Genomic DNA, 18,902 nt, shown 5'->3' with positions numbered 1-18,902 from the left:
GTTATGCCAACGCTGGTTTTGACCATGGGCTCCCAGGCAATAGAGCCGTTTTGGCGCGTGGCTCTCAAGACAACCTGCTGAACTGAACAGTGTGCTGGCGACAGCCTGCCAAACTGAAGAGCGTTCGATGGCTGGGCCATAACTCAGCCACAACCACGCCCTCCCAGAAGATGAGTTAGGGATGAAAAAACAAAGGAGTGCAAAGTTAAACTGCTGCCCTGTCCACAGTGGGTGTTTGTGATTTTTTAGTGTGTCTAATTTCTTATGGGCCGTGTGTGCTCTCCCTCTTACGTCATTTCCTCCTCCAGGCTTCTGTTGGCAAACTCCAGAAGGCTTCTATCTGGAAAGCCTAGGGCTCATTTTCTGCTCTAGGCTCAAACAAATGGTGCCATTACCCTCCGCAGAAATCCCCTTGCTGAGCGTGTTACTGCTGTGCCCTCACTCTTACTGAGGGCCGATGTCAGAAACGCCTGCATGAGAATATTTGTAACATCACCAATACTAATTTTTTACTCTCCATTACATAATTCATTATGACAGCTTATAAAGGCCAGAGGACTTAGCAACAGAAAAATATTCATGTCTCCTTATAGACCGATATACTTTCAGCTCTCCGCTGCTTTGACTGTATGGGAACTCAGAGATAAATGTGATGATAAATTGTAGGCATTATATATTTGCCTAGGTTTTGGGTAAATCTGTTTCTCTTCCTGTCCCCACTATTTTCTTTTTCTAGTTTTTTTTTCCTTTTTCTTCCCTCCTTCCTTTTCCTTTCCTTTCTTTCTTCTTTCCCTCCCTTCCTTCCTTCCTTCCTTCCTTCCTTCCTTCCTTCCTTCCTTCCTTCCTTCTCTCTCTCTCTCTCTCTCTCTCTCTTTCTTTCTTTCTTTCTTTTTTTTCTTCCTTCTTTCCTTCTTTCCTTCTTTCCTTTTCTTTCTCCCTTTCCCAGCACTCCCTCTATCTCCACCCCATCTCTTTACTTCCCATTATATTGATATAATACATATGCATTTTTTGGCTTGGATTCTGCCTTGAATGCCTTTGGAAAGCATATGGAGTATACATTATAAATAAATAAAATGTTGTTTATTGGTCATTCTATATTTGAATGAACAACCAAGGTCTCAGAAAGCCTATTTAATCTCACACTCCACATTTGCTACCTTTGGTGTCTTTGGTCTATTAGAAAATGAAGAAATGAAGGGAAAAGAAAGGGAAAGAAATTAAGAAAAAGAAAGGGGAAACTCTCACTATGACTCGTAATTCAGCCAACAACATAGGTGTTGAGCAGTTCCTGTCTCACCTGACTCTCAGTATGGGTAAAATTATGAGTGCCAGGTTCTTTAACGTGGATCATCTTAGAATCTCCTCCAATCCAAACACAACAGCACCACTCAACCCAAGACAAGAATAAGAAGAGTTCTGTTACCACCGAGGTCTTCCTGAGACTCAGCCGGTCAGTTCTTGTTCTAAAATAGGCCTCGTCGAACGAAGAGTGGCTCCCTTTCAGTTTCTCAGAGAGGTTCCGGTACAGACGTTTGGCGGCATTGGGTGACGACGGGGCGCTGTGCTTTTTTGACTGAGAAAGATGTAAATTCTGCATTTGTTGGGTCATTTTCACACGACAGTTCCTAGGAGGAGGAAAATGTGATGTATCATTTATACAACATAACTAGAAGCTGACACAGGATGTTATCATCTCCAATAACCATCTGGGACCCTAGTAAAATATTATAGCTGGAAGGGACTGAGAAGTCATCAGCCCCAGCCTTTCCATGTTATAGATGAGGGAGCTGAAACCCAGGCAAAGGAAGCATCTTGTTTACGGCCACCCAGCTGATCGCTGGCAGAAATTAAATGACAACTTCTGTTTACTATATAAACATACATATCTTCACACAAATGTTCATATGACATGAGCCCCTCCTGAAAGTCTTTTTATCTCTGTCTCACTTGGAGGAAGCACCTCAGTTCTATAACTCAGGGATGTTGTTCAGTTCTCCTTGGGTACATGTGATTGTTACATTTCCACTTACCTCCTCATAGACGCTGCTCTCTGTGGGGTATATAAGAGAATGTGGTTATCCCCTGACGATCTCCCTTCTCTCAGGGTGTTAAAGTGTGCCTGTTTTTTTTTTCCCTAAGATTTTATTTGTTGATTTTATCAAGAGAGAAAGGGAGAGAGAGAGAGAGAGAGACAGGAACGTCTATCCCTTCCTGTATGTGCCGTGATCGGGGGTCAAACTGGAAACCTCAGTGCTTTGGGACAATGCTTCAACCAACCAAACTATCCAGCCAGGGCAAAGTGTGCCTGTTCTTTGAGAGCTGGTGAACCCCCTCCATGTCTAGAGGTTTGGGGGGCTGATATCCCCAGGCCCATCCCTGTTCACCCAGATTCTCCAGACAGTGTCCCCCAGGGCACTCACCACTGGTGTTTTCTAAGTAATACTTGACTGCTGTTCCACAAATCTCTGAGCAGATCCCAATGTCACACCAGAAGTCAGTTTCCAGATTAGCCATCCTATTTCAAAAGCCACCCACCATTATGTTGGATACTACTATTGAAATATTGATGCTACCAAAGCTATGGCTGCTGGCTTGCATGTGCCTACTGGATGAACAAATGCATGAATAGAATAACTGGCCAAGGCAGGCGTGTATAAGGTGCCTCCACCCTGGTGCAGCCCCCGTGCACTGGGCCCAGGTCTCTCTGGAACATGCTGCTGCCTTGCCACCACCTCCTGCCAGGTCTCCAGTGGACTCTTCCATTCATAATGCAGCCATGGCTACTCAACTGTGACCTTTAGGTCATCTCTAGTCCTTGCATTTTTATAGCTTTATGGACCCCATGATATTGTAGCATGTAGAACCTCTTTAAATTGACCAAACTCTTCATAGAACTGACTTGAATGATTCCTCAATTCCTACAGGATAACATCTAAACTCTTTAGCCTCATATACAGTGCTTACCTCTCTAGCCTCATCGCCTTACTGTAGCTCTACATGTTATGTTTCAATCTTCTGACCTTCTTAAGGTTTCCTAAATAGTGGCACAAACTTTTTCCTACTTCTGGGACTTTGTATGTACTGCCTTATACGTACTGGAATTCCATTTGTGTCTTCATCACCTAAGAAGCAATTGCTAATCCTTAAAGTCTATGCTCAAGTGGCCTCTGACAACCCCAGGCAACATTACGTATTTCTGTACTCATTCACTTAGTATATGCTTGTTTCAACAAATCCTTTATTGTATTGCAACTATTTTGTGGCCTGTCTCCCAGCTAGTCTACGTGCATCTCAAGAGCAAAGACTGCTAGATATTAATCCTTAGATCCCCAGAACCTACAATGTGCTTTCCCCAGGGCAAAAGAAATATAACCCAAATTAGGACAGGAATTGCTACTCTTCCACCTATTTTGTAATCTTCGGAAAGGTACTTAACATGTCTGAATCTTATTTTTCTCATTTATAAAAAAGGGATAGTAATAACAGCTACATATTGTAGCTGTGAGGATTTGATGAGATGGTCCATGTAAAGAGCTTAAAGTGTAGGATAGTTCATGGCAGCTGTCATTTTTATTATAGAAGATAACTCAATAGATACCTCAGGATAAAGGATGCTCAGATGAGACTCTAATACATATAATGTATCAATGGGAAACCCAGAGAGCTCATTTTTACCTCATGCCTCTGAACTGGGTTCCAAGTCTACTAGCACCAAGTAAGCTTGATTAACTTTATAACACGTTCACAAATGGAGATCCATCTTCCTTACGTTGTTGAACGTCCTCAGGCACCTTTTAAGTTTTGCTTGCAATTTTTTTCCAACACAACAAAAGACTTTCTAGTGCCTTGTAAAGTGGTCAGACCTATTCAGAATTAGTCATGTCCATTAAGCCCCACTCAGTCTCATGTCAATGGTCGTATTTAAATTTGGGAGGGTGATATAAAGCACTTTCTGTACCGTGAAGGCACATGTGGGTGTATTTTCATAAATCTTTAATGCTCTATTAATGGAGACAAAAGCAGACATGGAAAGAGTAGGTGATTTGACATCTTTCTCCTTTCATCCACAAATACCCCTTACTTCTGATTTGATAGCCAGTCACTGTTGTGATTCCTCTCGTTCTGTTTAGTTCCACAAAAATTCCAGATTGGGATGCAAGCTGGCTCGCATGGGGATTGCCTTAAACTCTTTCTTTCTGCCTTCTGCCTGTAGCCTTTTCCTCCAGAATTAATGCCCCAGTTAGTGCCATCTGTCTTGTCTACATCATTATCAGTCCCAAAATAACTCTACATTTTTTTGTATCTCCCACAGTGCCCAGGAGTCCAGTAAATAAATTTTTGTTGATTGATCCAATTCCGGCGACTTGCCCTACAACTGATGCCACCTACCCACTGGGCCCTTTTGTCCCCCTCAGGTACCATCTGTTCTCTTCAGTCAAAAAATAGACCTACTTTCTCTTTCTCTTTGACTTCCTATCATACTTCCCCAGCTGTCCCTTCCTTCCAGGCTATCCTTTGACATATTTCCATTCTTCTAGATTTTATTTCTCATTATACTTTCTTTTCTTCCTTTATAATTAAAATTTTGTCTGATTAGAAATACCAAGAAAGACAAACTATCTAGTATCTGTTCTCACAAGGGTGCACTTCCCTTCCAACTAACTGTACTCTCACATTTGTACCCTCATGGAAAGGGTCACGAAATGTGAGAAGCTGTGTAGCTTTGGTTCTGGTATTCGGCAGACCCAACCTTGAACATGATGTTGTTATCTACAGTCTATGTTATTTCGGACAGTCACATAAAAATTTAATTTCTCCGAATTGGTTTAATCATATATATGAAGAGTTCTTACAGAGTTGTGAAGATGAGATGAAGTAACAAATGAAAGGTGCATATCTTATTTGAGTAGCAGGGTAGCCACTCAAGAAATAACAGCAATTATTAATGTTGCCTCAATTCTCGTTCCCAAACCAGAGACACCAAAGTATGTTGCAACAATTTAAATAGTTTTCTTGTTTGTTTCAAACGTTGATCTGAAATCGGATTTTATGTTTTTAATACACTATTTAAAATGTTTATTTTGATAGAAAATATATAAGTTTAGATATTTTAATATGTATGTTTTCAGTAACTTCTAATGAAATGGGAAGGGAAAGCAGCACCTCAAACTATTAGAAGAAAGTGAGGAATAAAGATAAAATTGAAAAATAAAGATGAAACAAAATAAGAACAACATAATAAATGCACATGTAAAGTATTAGGGCTATGGTTAAATATATCTATGAGTACAAGACATTCAGATGGTTTACTTTTCCTAATAAAAGACAAATCTCTTCAACTGAGATTTCTAAAAAGCCACTTACAAGTCATACACCTAAACAAATATCTCACAGGAAGATTATAAATGGAAGAAAAGGTATGACTGCGGGAATAGCAAAGTAAGGACCTCTAAAAATTCTCTATAAAATCAATAGGAACACTAGCAAAAATTGCCAGAATGAACTTTTTCAGAATCCTAGGAATGAACTGAAGGTTGAAGCAGTCCAGGAAGTGTTTATTCAAGAAGAATGGATGAATTCAGTAAGAACAGTGAGCTTCATGGCATTTTTAACTTGATTAATTCCCATCTTGTCCAGCTCTGCCATAGCCTTGAAGACCAACAGCCCACATTCATGGTAAAAAAAAAAAAACACCCCCCAAAACAAAGGAATAATAAAAACCCTAGTAGTCTGGCAGCCACTGGCAGCGCAGAGTGGCAGTGCAGAATGGTGATGGAGTTCCTTTGAAACTCCATTTTGAGAGAACTGTCATTATTTGAGCTGTTTTGTGGTTCCTTAGAAGATGCCATTCACGAGGCATTTTCTTTTTATTTGACCTGACTCAAAGCTTACCTCATGCAAATAACCTTCTTCTCTGGGGCATTTGTCAAAAACAAACATCAGCAACTGTTTAACATCACAGCTGCCCAAGGTGGTGGAGAAGAGTGGGGTAAACACTAGACGAACCAAAAAGCTTAAAAGGAGAGCTGGGGAATGCGATGTACATAAAGGAGTTTGAAAAGCTCTGCCACATTGCTGGGGCTCTGTCAGATCCCATGCATGTGCAAGGCTGGGAACATTCTCATGAAATCCCTGAGAGGGTCCCAAGCTCTCCTTTCTGCCTGACTTTGAGGCTCTGGGCAAGCAGAAAGTGAAGACGAAGGCAGACCGTCAACAGTCTGATGAATACTGATGGTGAGTCCCTACGTGCATGCAGAACCTCTCTGTAAGTACTGGAAGACTTATTGGTTCCAGGCATTTAAGGATTTTCTTTTTGTTCAACTATTAGCTGACCACTAAGCTAACCAAGAAGAGACTTATTAGCTACATATGACAATAAATACAGACTGTACTAATCTAGTTCTGAAAACAAAAATCACTAAACAATAAGCTTTGAGGAAGGAGGATAATCTGATCCCTAGAGTTTTTTAAGTGAGAGGAAGGGAGATAGAGAGACAGACTTCTGCATGTGCCCTGACTGGGGCTGATGCTCAGACAAACCGAGCTATCCTCAGTGCCCTGGCCGACACTTGAACCAATTGAACCACTGGCTGCAAGAGGGGAAGAGAGAGAGAGAGAGAAGGTGGAGAGGGAGGGAAAAAGAAGCAGATGGTCATTTCTCATGTGTGCTTGGACCTGGGATTGAACCTAGGATGTCCACATGTGGGGCCAATGCTCTATCTATTGAGCCAACCAGCCAGGGCCATTGTTCAAAATCTTTAACAAAAGTCATGTTAAGTGTTAATTACAGCCTGCCAAATATTTAAGGAAGGAAAAATACCAATTCCACACAAAACTTTTCCAAAAAACTCAACAAAATGTTAGCAAATAAAATCCAGCAATATACAAAAAGGATAACAGATTGTCATCAAGCAAGGTTTACTCCAGGAAAGCAAGGTTAGTTTAACATTTAATTACTCATCAATGTGATTTGCTATATTAACACAATAAAGGGAAAAAAATTGATGCAGAAAAAGCAGCATTTGACAATATTTAACATCCAATCATAATTTTAAAAAACATTCAGAAATAAAGGGATTTCCTTGATCTGATAAAGAGAAAATTGTACAAAAATTGGTAGCCAACACTATACTTAATGATTAGAGACCAAATTCTTCCCTAGAGCAGCGGTCAGCAAACTGCGGCTCATGAGCTACATGCGGCTCTTAGACCCCTTGAGTGTGGCTCTTCCACAAAATACCACGTGCGGGTCCAAAGGCCAGCTTAGGAGTACCCTAATTAAGTTAATAACAGTGTACCTACCTGTATAGTTTAAGTTTAAAAAATTTGGCTCTCAAAAGGAATTTCAGTCATTGTACTGTTGATATTTGGCTCTGTTGACTAATGAGTTTGCCGACCACAGCCTTAGGATAAGATACAAGGTCCAATGCCCACTTTTACCTTTGCTGTTGTACTAGCCAGTGGAATAAGGCAAATGAAATAAAGAAGTATAGATTGGAAAGAAAGGAGCAAGGCAATTTTCATTTACAGACAAGGAGAAAAGTTTTGTAGAACAAGCAAATTAAATTTACTTAGCAATAAATATAACAAAATATATGCAAACCCATGTATACTTAAAACTACATGACATTAATGAATAAAGTTAAAGAAGACCTAAATAAATAGAGCAATACACCTTGTTCATGCATTAGATCAAAAGAATTAGTATTGCTAAGGTGTCATTTCTTTCAAATTGAGCTGTAGATTGATTACAATCCCCATTAAAATTCCAGCAAGATTTTTTAAAAAATAAATGAACAAGCTGATTCTGCTGTTTTGCTTGGCAACCGACATATTTTAGTGCCATGAGGTGAGACCATGGAGCTATCCTCAATGCCCGTGGCCAACTTGCTGGAACCATTTGAGCCATGGCTGCAGGAGGAGAAGAGAGAGAGAGAGAGAGAGAGAGAGAGAGAGAGAAAAGGGGAAAGGGTGGAGAAGCAGAGGTCGCTTCTCCTGTGTGCCCTGACCAAGAATTGAACCCAGGACTTCTACAAACCCGGCTGATGTTCTACCACTGAGTCAACCAGCCAGGGCCTAAAATTTTTTATAAAAATGGGAAGGATCTAAAATTTTTAGCCATAACAACTTTGAAAAACAAGAACAAAGTTGGAAGACTTACATTACCTAATTTCAGGAGCTGCTATAGGGTTATAGGAATTAAGATGTTGTACATTGGAATAAAGCGAGTGATGGAGATAAAGACCATGGCATAAAGATAGACACAGATGGATGGAACAGAAAAAAGGGCCCAGAGATAGCTTGCACGTAAATAATCCATTACCTTTTGACAGAGGCATTGAGGTAATTCGATAGGGAAAAAGAATTAAAAAACAAACAAACAAACAACCAAACACAAAACAGTGCCGGAACAATGGGATAGCTACATTCAAAAAACAAAACAAAAAAAACCTCCCTCAACCCCTACTTTACATCCTGCATAAGAATTAATTTGAAGTGAAATAATGGCAAAAGTTAAAACTATAAAGCTTCTAGGGGAAAAAAAACACCCCAGAGGAGGCTATCTTTGTGAATTTAAATAAGAATGATTGCTTAGAGGAGGCACAAAAAGGAAAAACCATAAAATAAATGGATACATTGGAGTTCATGAACATCAGCAGCTTCCGTGCTTTGATACACAGTGGCCTGAGCCCAGCGCCACTGCTGGAGGGCCCGTGAGGACACGTGGAGCCGAGCTGTAAGGGTTGAGTGACAGCAGCCTGGAGACTCCAGGTTCAAAATGGCGACCATAACCTGTGGACAGCGGCACCTCCTCAGGTTTACTTTAGAGCCATCTCGGTTCCCTCAAACCAGCCTCAGGCTGTCACCATCCTCCTTGCTCCTAACATCACCAGCTCTCTCAAGTGAAGGGCGGGTTCTGGCTTGGCCTCCATCATGACTGCTGTGACTGGAACCACAGCAGCTCCGACCCAGCCAGACCCATGGAGGGAGGTTCCAGCCTCACTCCTGGCTGCCCTGAGGGACTGGGAAACATGATCTGGAATAAAAGAAAAAACGGCACCGGTGGGAGACAGGAGACGGGAAGTAGCCCGCAGGCCATGTCTTCATTCCTGTCCCGTGGACTGTTCGCAAGCCTCCATGGGAGCAATCACACACAAACAAACAACCCCATGTGCTTTCTGGGGAAGCCCTGCTAATTCCATTTCACCCTAAAACTGTTTCTCCTCCTTCCTTCACTCATTTCCCTCTTCCCTTCACTCTCGATTCCCCGGGGTGCATCTCCCGATACCCAACAGAACGAAATGTTCACCATCAGCTCCGCCTCAGACTCTGTTTCCGTAGGCTAAGGCGAAAAGTAATCAAACCCTTTGAGAAAATCAGTACTATGATTACGTTCTCATTATACAAGCAAGGAAACTGAGGCCCCGGGAGGTGAGGTAACTCGTCCAAGATCCTATAGCCTGTAAATCAGGGGTCCCCCAACTTTTTACATAGGGGGCCAGTTCACTGTCCCTCAGACCATTGGAGGGCCAGACTATAAAAAAAAAACTATGAACAAATCCCTATGCACACTGCACATATCTTATTTTAAAGTAAAAAAAAAAAAAGAGGGAACAAATACAATATTTAAAATAAAGAACAAGTAAATTTAAATCAACCAACTGACCAGTATTTCAATGGGAACTATGCTCCTCTCACTGACCACCAATGAAAGAGGTGCCCCTTCCGGAAGTGGGGCGGGGGCCGGATAAATGGCCTCAGGGGGCCACATGCGGGTCCGCGGGCCATAGTTTGGGGACCCCTGCTGTAAATGGAGGTCGGAAGATTTGAACTCTGACTTCAAAGCCCATGCTCTTAGCAACGCCGCTGTTACTCTGCCTCTGCTGAGGGAGCCTGGTCTGGCTGCTTGTCCTGTTCCGCTTCCTAGACCTTGACCCCGGAGACCAGATGCTGCCCTCGCTGTGAGTTCTGGCAGGTCCGAGTCCCTGCCTCAAAGCACGCAGCTTGCGGGACTTCCACTTTGTACTGGGGAAAAAGTTCTGCGCCAGGTCGGGTGAGGAGCCCTCGTTGGACGAAGCATATTAGAAACGGGAGCTCTCGCTAAGTTTGACAGCTGGGTAGACAGATCCACTCAGTGAAGGGAACATTTCTGACTGGGACAAGCTTGCTCCTCAGGCTGTGATATGAACTAGGGACCTTCAAGCTTCAACCTGCCTGTTACTAGACAGACAAGAAAGGAAGACCCTCCCCTGCTTCCTATTCCCCACCTGCTGTTAACATGACAGGTACGCCTTTGACGGCTGCAGGTGGCCAATTCCATCACACTGGTGACATCCAAGGGGCTGGAAGCAGCCCTGCCAGTTCCCGGGCATCTTTTTTTTTTTTTTTTTTAAATAACATATTCAGTTATTTAGTGATCAATTTTGAAGAGTCAGCTGTGACTTTACAGCAAGGAGACCTGATTTTTTGAAGTGTGAAAGCATGTTTATGAGAAAGATGATAGAAAGACAATATTGTTTTTATAGTTCAAGAAACCCTTATGGATGCCTTCCTTTGTAACTTACGTAGCCTGTGATGGTCCCTAGAGATTTAAAGGTTAAGTAAGATAGGCTTACTGATAGGGTGACCAAGCTGTCTTGGTGCGCCTGGGATGGAGGGGCCCCCCAGGATGCAGGACCATAGCGCTAACACTGGCAGAGTCCTCGGCAAACTGAAACAAGCTGACTGACTCCATTAAGAAATTGAGCTCCTAGGCCCTGGCCGGTTGGCTCAGTGGTAGAGCATCGGCCTGGTGTGCGGGGGACCCGGGTTCGATTCCCGGCCAGGGCACATAGGAGAAGCGCCCATTAGCTTCTCCACCCCCCCTCCTTCCTCTCTGTCTCTCTCTTCCCCTCCCGCAGCCAAGGCTCCATTGGAGCAAAGATGGCCCGGGCTCTGGGGATGGCTCCTTGGCCTCTGCCCCAGGCGCTGGAGTGGCTCTGGTCTCAGCAGGGCGATGCCCCGGAGGGGCAAAGCATTGCCCCCTGGTGGGCAGAGCGTCGCCCCTGGTGGGCGTGCCGGGTGGATCCCGGTCGGGCGCATGCGGGAGTCTGTCTGACTGCCTCTCCCCGTTTCCAGCTTCAGAAAAATACAAAAAAAAAAAAAAGAAAAAAAAAAAAAAGAAAAGAAAAAGAAATTGAGCTCCTAGGTTAAAAAGGAAGATGGTTATTCAAGTGTAGCTATGAAATAGTACGATATGCAAAATTATGGAATGATAATAATAATAGCTTTTACTTTTATAGCACTCTCTGTGAGCCAGGAACTATTTAGAATTATGCCTGCGCTGACCCAGGATGGACAGAACGATGCCTGCGCTGACCCAGGGTGGACAGAACGATGCCTGCGCTGACCCAGGGTGGACAGAATGATGCCTGCGCTGACCCAGGGTGGACAGAACGATGCCTGCGCTGACCCAGGGTGGACAGAACGATGCCTTCACACGTTTCAGCTCGCTGATCCATGTCGAGCCCTGTGTGAAGGAAGGACTGCTGTGAGCCCCATGTTAGGCAGTCAGGTATTGAGACGTTACTAGAGGGTAGATCTGGGATTCAAACCCAGGACATATGAGTCTAGATCTCAGATCTTACTCACTACACAGTGTTCTCAGATGCCCAAGGCAAAGAAATTGCATGGAGGAATGAGTGATTAACTTTGTGGGTGGCAGAGCTGGTCTGGTCATGGGAGAAGGGGGTGTGGGGAAATAGGTTCTAGAAGGTGGTCCTTGAGCAAGATTGTGAACAGTGAGTGAGGAATCAGCTAGCAGAAAGGAAAGAAAAGGGTACCCGGGAATAATATCGTAGGTTAGGTCCCAGAGATGTGAAATGGATATTCTGTTGCTGGTAGGTCAGTGCCCACAGTGGTACCTCTCACCCACCCTTCTAGGATCTCGGGGAAGAAGCCCAGAGAAGTAGCAAGCCCAGACCATCAGGGGCTTCATAGGCTAGTATGACGATAGACTTCAGCCGGTTCACAAAAGGGAAGCACCGAAGAACTTAAAGGAAAATCTGAGATAGTCATTTTTAGAGAATTGCTGTGGTAGCACCCAGAGGATTATTGGAAGGGAAGATGGTAGAACCGGTGACAGGGTACAGTCAGGTAGGAAGTTCTCAGAAGAATCCCCGTGACTTCAACTACAGTATATGGCAAGGGGATAGAGATGGGTGGACAGATTTTTTAAAAAAAATGAAAGAAGTAACTAGGACCAAACCTAGTTAGTGATCGGATGGAGGGTCGAAGGACTCAGGAAACCTGAGGATAACTCTTGTGAGGTTTGTTTGGCTGACAGGTGCATAATGTTTCACCAATAATTGGGGGGGGGGGGAAGGGATATAGGATGAAGGAAGAGTGGATTTAAAAGGAGAAAGATAGTGAGTTCAGCTTTCTCCACTGTGACCCTCAAGGGTCTAGAGAGGAAATCCATTAATAGATGGTATAATATCGTAGTATAATCTAAGCATTCCATAAAACGAAGAAAGGAGCTTGTCCTAGAGGTTACCTAGCCTGCGGATTGAGAGTGAAATAATTATGCGGAAGTTCTTGGAGAAAGGTCTGAAATAGATAGGAAGCATTAGGATTAATGTAATATTAATGCAACGTCCTTTGGATTTCCCCTGAGATGGAAAACATTTCAATACATTCATTTACAGTTAGGTATCGGTGGCATAATTATCCTTTCTCTTGAGAATGTTCATTACTTTATAAAAGACAGCAATTCCTGATGAAAGGGATTCAGTTACCCTCATCTTAGAGATGGGACAATTTCTTTTCTTTTCTTATTTTTTTTTCTTTTGGTGAATGAGCCTTGTGGAACTTCTCAAATCATAGCACTTTTATCTCTGTTTCCCGCGTACATGGGGATGGTGGTAATTTGAACCACTGAAAGTAGTCTTGAATTCTACTCGTTCTTGAACGAACTCCCTGCCTCCCCAGATATTTGCATGTTTATTTCTTTCGAAACATGTAAGGTCTTCTGTATCTTGGCGTCACGAAGATAGAAAATCAATTATTCCTGATCAATATTGAAAAAAATTATTTACGTGACCTATTTATTCGAATCCGAAGTTTTTCCAGTGCTGTTTCCCAGCTCTAGTCTCCCCTTCTAATTCCTTCAGTGTGACCATGCTCTCCATCCCTTATGTGGGGACAGGGGCATCTACCTCCTGCTCCCATACAAACACCCCTCTGTGGGTTTTGAATGCGTGGCCCCTGGACTAAAGTGTGTGAACGATGACCTTGATTGCCTAAGGCGCCCTTTTACAAGAAAGCTTTAAGAAGCATCTCATGGATCTGTTGACTGAGCTTAGCATGTCTTCCGGGAAGCAATCAGGGCTGGGAGGAAGGGATGGACGGAGATATGGAGGGAGAGCTAAGCAAGTTCCCAAAGACACAGGCTTCGTCTGGGAACCGGCAGACTCAGACCACTAGGAAATTCTGCCTCCTTCCTGTTAGGATGTCACATCATGAGAGAATTACCCAGCTCTTGGGACTGAATGGCCTGGGAATGCTTTCTACTTGGCAAGATGTTACCCGTCTCTCCGATGTCCTAACTTTGATTTTCATTTAGAGAAGCGCGCTGCTCACTGTTCCAGCATCATCTGCTCTTGTCAACACCCGAGGCCCCAGCTTCCTCTGAATGGCCAGTGATATAATGCAGATGGAGCGCAGCAAAGTCACCAAGCCAGGTGTGACATTTATACGGACTCTGAGCCCACCAGAGACGGACCCGTGCTGCCACAGCGCCTTGCAGTACCAGGCAAACAGAAGACGAGGGAGAGGCGGTGCTGGTAGGAGGAGCAGTTGTTTGCTCCATACGCTTTCCCCTTCTGCACAGGTTGGCTCACACCAGAGTTAGAAAATGAAGACATCAAATGAGAATGGGAATTTGGGGGTCCCAACAGAGGGGAAAAAAAAGCCTTGATTATCCATGGTACGTGTAGCAGCCTGGGCTGGGTTGATGACCAGCACGGATAACAGGACGCCTAGAACATCCGCCCTTGAACTTAGTGCACCCTAGCAACTGTATCCTTCATGGCGTAAAGAAAGGGTTTAAGGAACATGGGTGCAAAAGCGGCCATGCATCAAGCAGGGGTTTGTATGCAGCATGCCCACTGTGTGCCCACTGTGTCCCCTTGGCAGGAGTCCTCAACATCACAGTCATTGGGTCATTTACAGACATGCTGACCCAGGACGGACAGCAGGCTGGTTTCTACTCTACGAGCCCAGGCTGCACACTGGGTTAAAGACACCAGTGAGTCCGGGTCTGTATTCAGGATCATCAGCACGAGGGATTCATCTTGACCTGATTTTAACAGGTACGTTGCAGGTACTTGGGAACTCGATTAGAAACTGATCTTATACAACAAAAGAACAATGTACTTTTCATAGCTAGTGCTAATCAGTTATGCAAGCACATAATGTCCTTAAGCCTGCTGCAAACAAAATGCTCAGTGATCAGCAATGGGGCTTTCCTGCCCCCACCCTCGCCTCCCCGCAGGGACGTGGATGTGGTATTGTGGGCCACCATGCGTGTGCTTGTGTGCATTCTTCATGGACCACCTGCGGCTAAGTTTGGAAGATGCAGATATTTTTATATCATTCAAACCACAGCAACACATACACATGTTAAAAATAATCCGTTACTAAGAAAGCCCCGCATTCACAGGAAGAAAGACAACAATAAACCAGACTTACCAGTTTAGGTTGTTCGAGGCAGCAGAGGGACAAGTTGTGGGTGATTGTCCGGTGCTTTCATTCAATAAATCACATTGGCTTTGCTTTCTCCTGTGGCTCAGCCTCTGCGCAAAGCAAGCGAACCTCCTTCCGATTCTGTGTAAGGAATAAAATGCGAACAGGATCACTACAGGCAAGAGCTGAAGTCCATGATCACGGAGCTACTCTCTCGGCACAAAATAAAAGAGCAAGTGATGCTCAGGGAGGGAAAGGGAGAGGGAGACAGCTTGGCTCAGAGACTAAATGCATTTCGGGACTGCAGCCCCGGGAAGGCTTGGCTTCATGAGCTCTCGTGCCTGGAGTGAAAGAATGCCCTGACTTCAGTGTGCATTTTGACTACTGTATCTGTGACGTCCACTAGGAACAACAAGCTTCACAGCAAATGAGACTGGATCGGAATCGGCTATCACTGAACGATGTGCAAAGAGGAAGCGAGGTAGCCAGTGAGCTTTGCACTCACTACGTCGACTGCAGGGAAGAAAGACTGTCTGGCCGTTCAGGAGCCCACCCCAGCAGTCTGTGACCTCGAGTGAGCCACCACTCTCGAGGTCAGTCACCCCCTCACTCCCACAGCTGCCTGGGACTCGAAGCAGGTGGCAGCTACACCCTCACCTCAGGGCACCTGTGCCATCATTGACAAGCTCCTAGCAGGAGCAAGGGTCATGTTAAGAAAGCACCCAATCCAATCAGGGCAGCCCAGCCAATGCTTGACTTCCTGTTGGAGAAGGTCCCGGGAAAGAGATCCGCACGCCTGGGACTCAGGACCGCAAGAGGCTCAGTTCAGGAAGAAGATTCCAGCGCGTCCTCCACGCGAGCCCCAGATGGGTGCACCTGGCTCCTTGCCCAGCGTTGTACTTTACGTGACTAAAAGATGCACAGAATGGATTTCCTAGAAAGCCACTCCTGTAGGCACTTTTTCATGTTTCTCTCTGAAATAAAAGGGCAAATGACCTTCACGTTGCTTATTGTGTTAGGGAGATGTTGCCGGTTGAGAGCACATACGAATATCACACACACACACACACACACACACACACACACACACGTGCGCACGCACACACACACATGGCCACACACACGTGCGGGCACACAGATACACACACGTCCCTAGCAACAGCTTTAAGAATCTTTCTAAAGCTCTATTCAGATGGTCTCTCTCTGCCAAATGAAAGCTTAGCTGCTGGGATGACTTCAGAAATAATTCTGGACCCTTCTACTAGGCACTGACTCTGGTCTGCTATTTATATCTGGAGCCGAATCAACTCCCCAGTTTTGAATGTGACTCTGTAGCAAATCAGGAGACAGTCCCTTGGTTAGAAATAAGCAGGCAGTGTTAACCTTCGTCCTGGTAATCAATTAGAACACTGGGAACGGCATGTTGCATTTTTGAAAATCTCCCCTTTTCTGGAGACAGCAGCTTGCCTGGAAGCTCACTTGTCCCCAACAGGTGTTATTGTGGGGCTGGAACCCGAGGCAAAGCTCAGGGACTCGTGAAAGCTGCATGTCCAAAGGAAGAGCTCGGTTTAGCTTTGCACAAGTGTTTTCCTTTCTTCTTGCTCAAAAGACAATCTCTCTCTGGAACACTTTTCCTCTCTCTTTCTCTCTTTGGACTTATCCAAGGAAGCATTGCTACAAATAATCTAATTTGGGAATATTCATGCCCTGGAGGTTCAGAAGGATTATTTTTTTTTCATCAAAGATTAAGAAGGAGTCAGGCTACACTTTCTCAGCTTAAGTCTGACTGGTTGCCAGGTAAAACTTGACCCTTATCTGTAGAAAAGCTTTGACTGCATTGCAGATTTACTTAAATGCCGTCTGCTGGAGTACGCCAGGTGACTCAGTAATTCTTCTAAGGTTGTAGGGCTGCCTCCCTGGGGTCGTGAGTTCTGTATGCTCTGCAAACCTAAGGGGACAATGTCTTCTGTAATAGGGGCTTTGCTTCCTGGAGCAGATGCTCCAGCCTGAGTCATTTCAGAAGCCCTCATCCTTGCAGAGGAGGTGCATTCACTCATTCATCTGCCCTTCAGCAACATTCCCAGGTTAGGTACGCTGTGTTAAATGCTTTGTTACTCAACTCTATTGATGAAATAGAAATGCTGACATACTTTAGCAAAATTCTTCATAATCTGGCTCTGCCTATCACTTGCCTAATTTCTTGACACCTTCTGTTTTTGTTTGTTTTTATTAAGTGAGAGGTGAGGGAGCAAGCAGAGTGACAGACTCCTGCTTGTGCCCTGGCTGGGATCCACCCAGCAAACTCCCTACTGGGGAATGCTCTGCCCTTCTGTGACCACTGCTCCACTGCTTGGCAACCAATCTATTTTTAGCACCTGAGGCGAGGCCATGGTGCTATCTTCAGCACCCAGGGCCAACTTGCTCAAACCATTGGAGCCATGGGGAGAGGAAAGAAGGAGGGGGGATGGAGAAGCAAATGGGTACTTCTCCTGTGTGCTGTGACCAGGAATCAAACTCGGGACTTCCACACGCTGGGCCGACGCTCTACCGCTAAGCCAAATGGCCAGGGCCTTGCCACCTTCTAATTTACCCTCCATGCTGTCTGTCTTTCTGAATGTCTTTCGGTTCCTTTGCCATAGTCTCTTGACGCTAGCATTCTATATATGAGGTTCTTCTGCCTGAATGGCTCAGTATCTTCTAACTAACTCATGTGAGCCTTAGAGTTTTGGCTGAAACATTACCTCTCAGGGATATTTTTCTAGCCCTTGGGCCGTGAGGTTCCCTCCTTGGAAATCCTACAGTATCTCATAGCCCTCCCATCATTACTTTGTTGCCCTTACTTGTTTTATACCAGTCATCCCCATTACACTGTAAGAGTTTAAGTGCAACGTCTCTAACTCACTGCTTAATTTCCAGTGCCTAGCAGAGTTCCCGGCACATAGAAGGCATTCAATAAATATTTAATGAATCTTCTGCTGAAGTGCGTATCATGTATTTGCTAAATGAATGAATAAACCATCACAAAGAATAAACAGGGTCTGAGAATTGGAAGTCCACTTAGGACATCTAATCTTTTCTGCCAAGCGGCCGTCCACTGAGGCTTGCCTCGTCTGAGCAGTTCTTCTCGATTAACCACACCGATCACACACTGCCTAGTCCCCCACCTCGCAGCATTTTTACAACATGTTCTTGCTTTCTGTTCTCCTGCTGTTTCCTGGAGTTTGTCTCATCTCTACAAGCTGATATTCTCCACATTACCTGGCATCAGCCTGCCAGTATTTGACACTTGGTTCATTGATCAGAGTGTTGCTTTTGGAAGATTACTCTGCTATGAGGGGAAAGGTGGGTTGGATTAGCCAGACCTAGAGGGTAGTAATGACCGCAGCGCCGAGACAGGGTTGAACAGCAGCAGCCTGGCCTTTTCTTCCCCTCCCCTGTCCCCCGTGGCCCCACCCTCCGTATCATAACACCAGTGTTCTCATCTGGAACTCGCAGAACGTTTGTTCCATACTCAGCACTTCCGCTCCACCCAGCTCCACGCCCACAGCTGGTTCACTTGCTTGGTTGTTCCTGAATGTGTCTCACTGATTAAAGCCGCTTGGAAGAGAGGGACTGCCTTTTCAGCAGTTTGTATTTTTCTCCTCCAGCCCTGACAGTTTCTGTCTTGCAGAGAGGGGGTGCTCCGTCAGTATTCAGGAAGACAAGCAAAGCGTTTGATGAAGCACCATGGTGAGGAGGAGGTACAAAGGCGAATGAGGCTTCTTCTCAAAGATAACATCTATTCCAGTGAGAAGAGCTGCAACAACTTATAATGCAGGGCAGAATTAAATGGGGGCTACATAATAGTACGTGAGGGAAGTCCTAAAGGGTTCCTTCCTTCTGGGATGGTTGCGCCTGAACTTGATACAGAGGAAGGACGAAGACCTGGAGAGGCTGGAAAGGAGGGAATGGAGTCAAGGCACAGAGTCCCTGGGGTACTTGGGAAGTGACAGTAGTCCAGCTGGGACAGTAGTCAATGGCGATGGGGGGGAGTGTCTCCTGGAATTTAGGTTCCAAAAGTAGGCTGGACTGGGGAGTGCTATGTTAAAGAGTTTGGACTTTATCCCGTAGGTGACAGGGGTTTGAGGAGAATGTCAGTGTGGCCACTGTGGGCCACGAATGGAAATGCTAAAGAA

At 44.8% G+C, this 18,902-nt stretch overlaps 1 protein-coding gene across 1 annotated transcript in view; it reads right to left on the bottom strand.

The window, feature by feature from the left end:
- Positions 1-18,902, bottom strand: part of ANKFN1 (ankyrin repeat and fibronectin type III domain containing 1) — a 349,730-nt gene that overhangs the window by 153,620 nt on the left and 177,208 nt on the right. Inside the window, exons 3-4 of the mRNA XM_066255513.1 lie at positions 14,734-14,868; positions 1,427-1,628 (exon numbers count right to left, since the gene is read on the bottom strand). Coding sequence (XP_066111610.1) covers positions 1,427-1,612 — 186 coding nt within the window. The 5' untranslated portion in view covers positions 1,613-1,628; positions 14,734-14,868. The remainder of the gene's footprint in view (positions 1-1,426; positions 1,629-14,733; positions 14,869-18,902) is intronic.

Source organism: Saccopteryx bilineata, chromosome 2 (genome assembly GCF_036850765.1).
Source record: "Saccopteryx bilineata isolate mSacBil1 chromosome 2, mSacBil1_pri_phased_curated, whole genome shotgun sequence".
Classification (NCBI taxonomy): Eukaryota; Metazoa; Chordata; class Mammalia; order Chiroptera; family Emballonuridae; genus Saccopteryx; species Saccopteryx bilineata.
The sequence above is the reverse complement of the archived record's forward strand: the minus strand, read 5'-3'. Positions and strand labels throughout refer to the sequence as shown.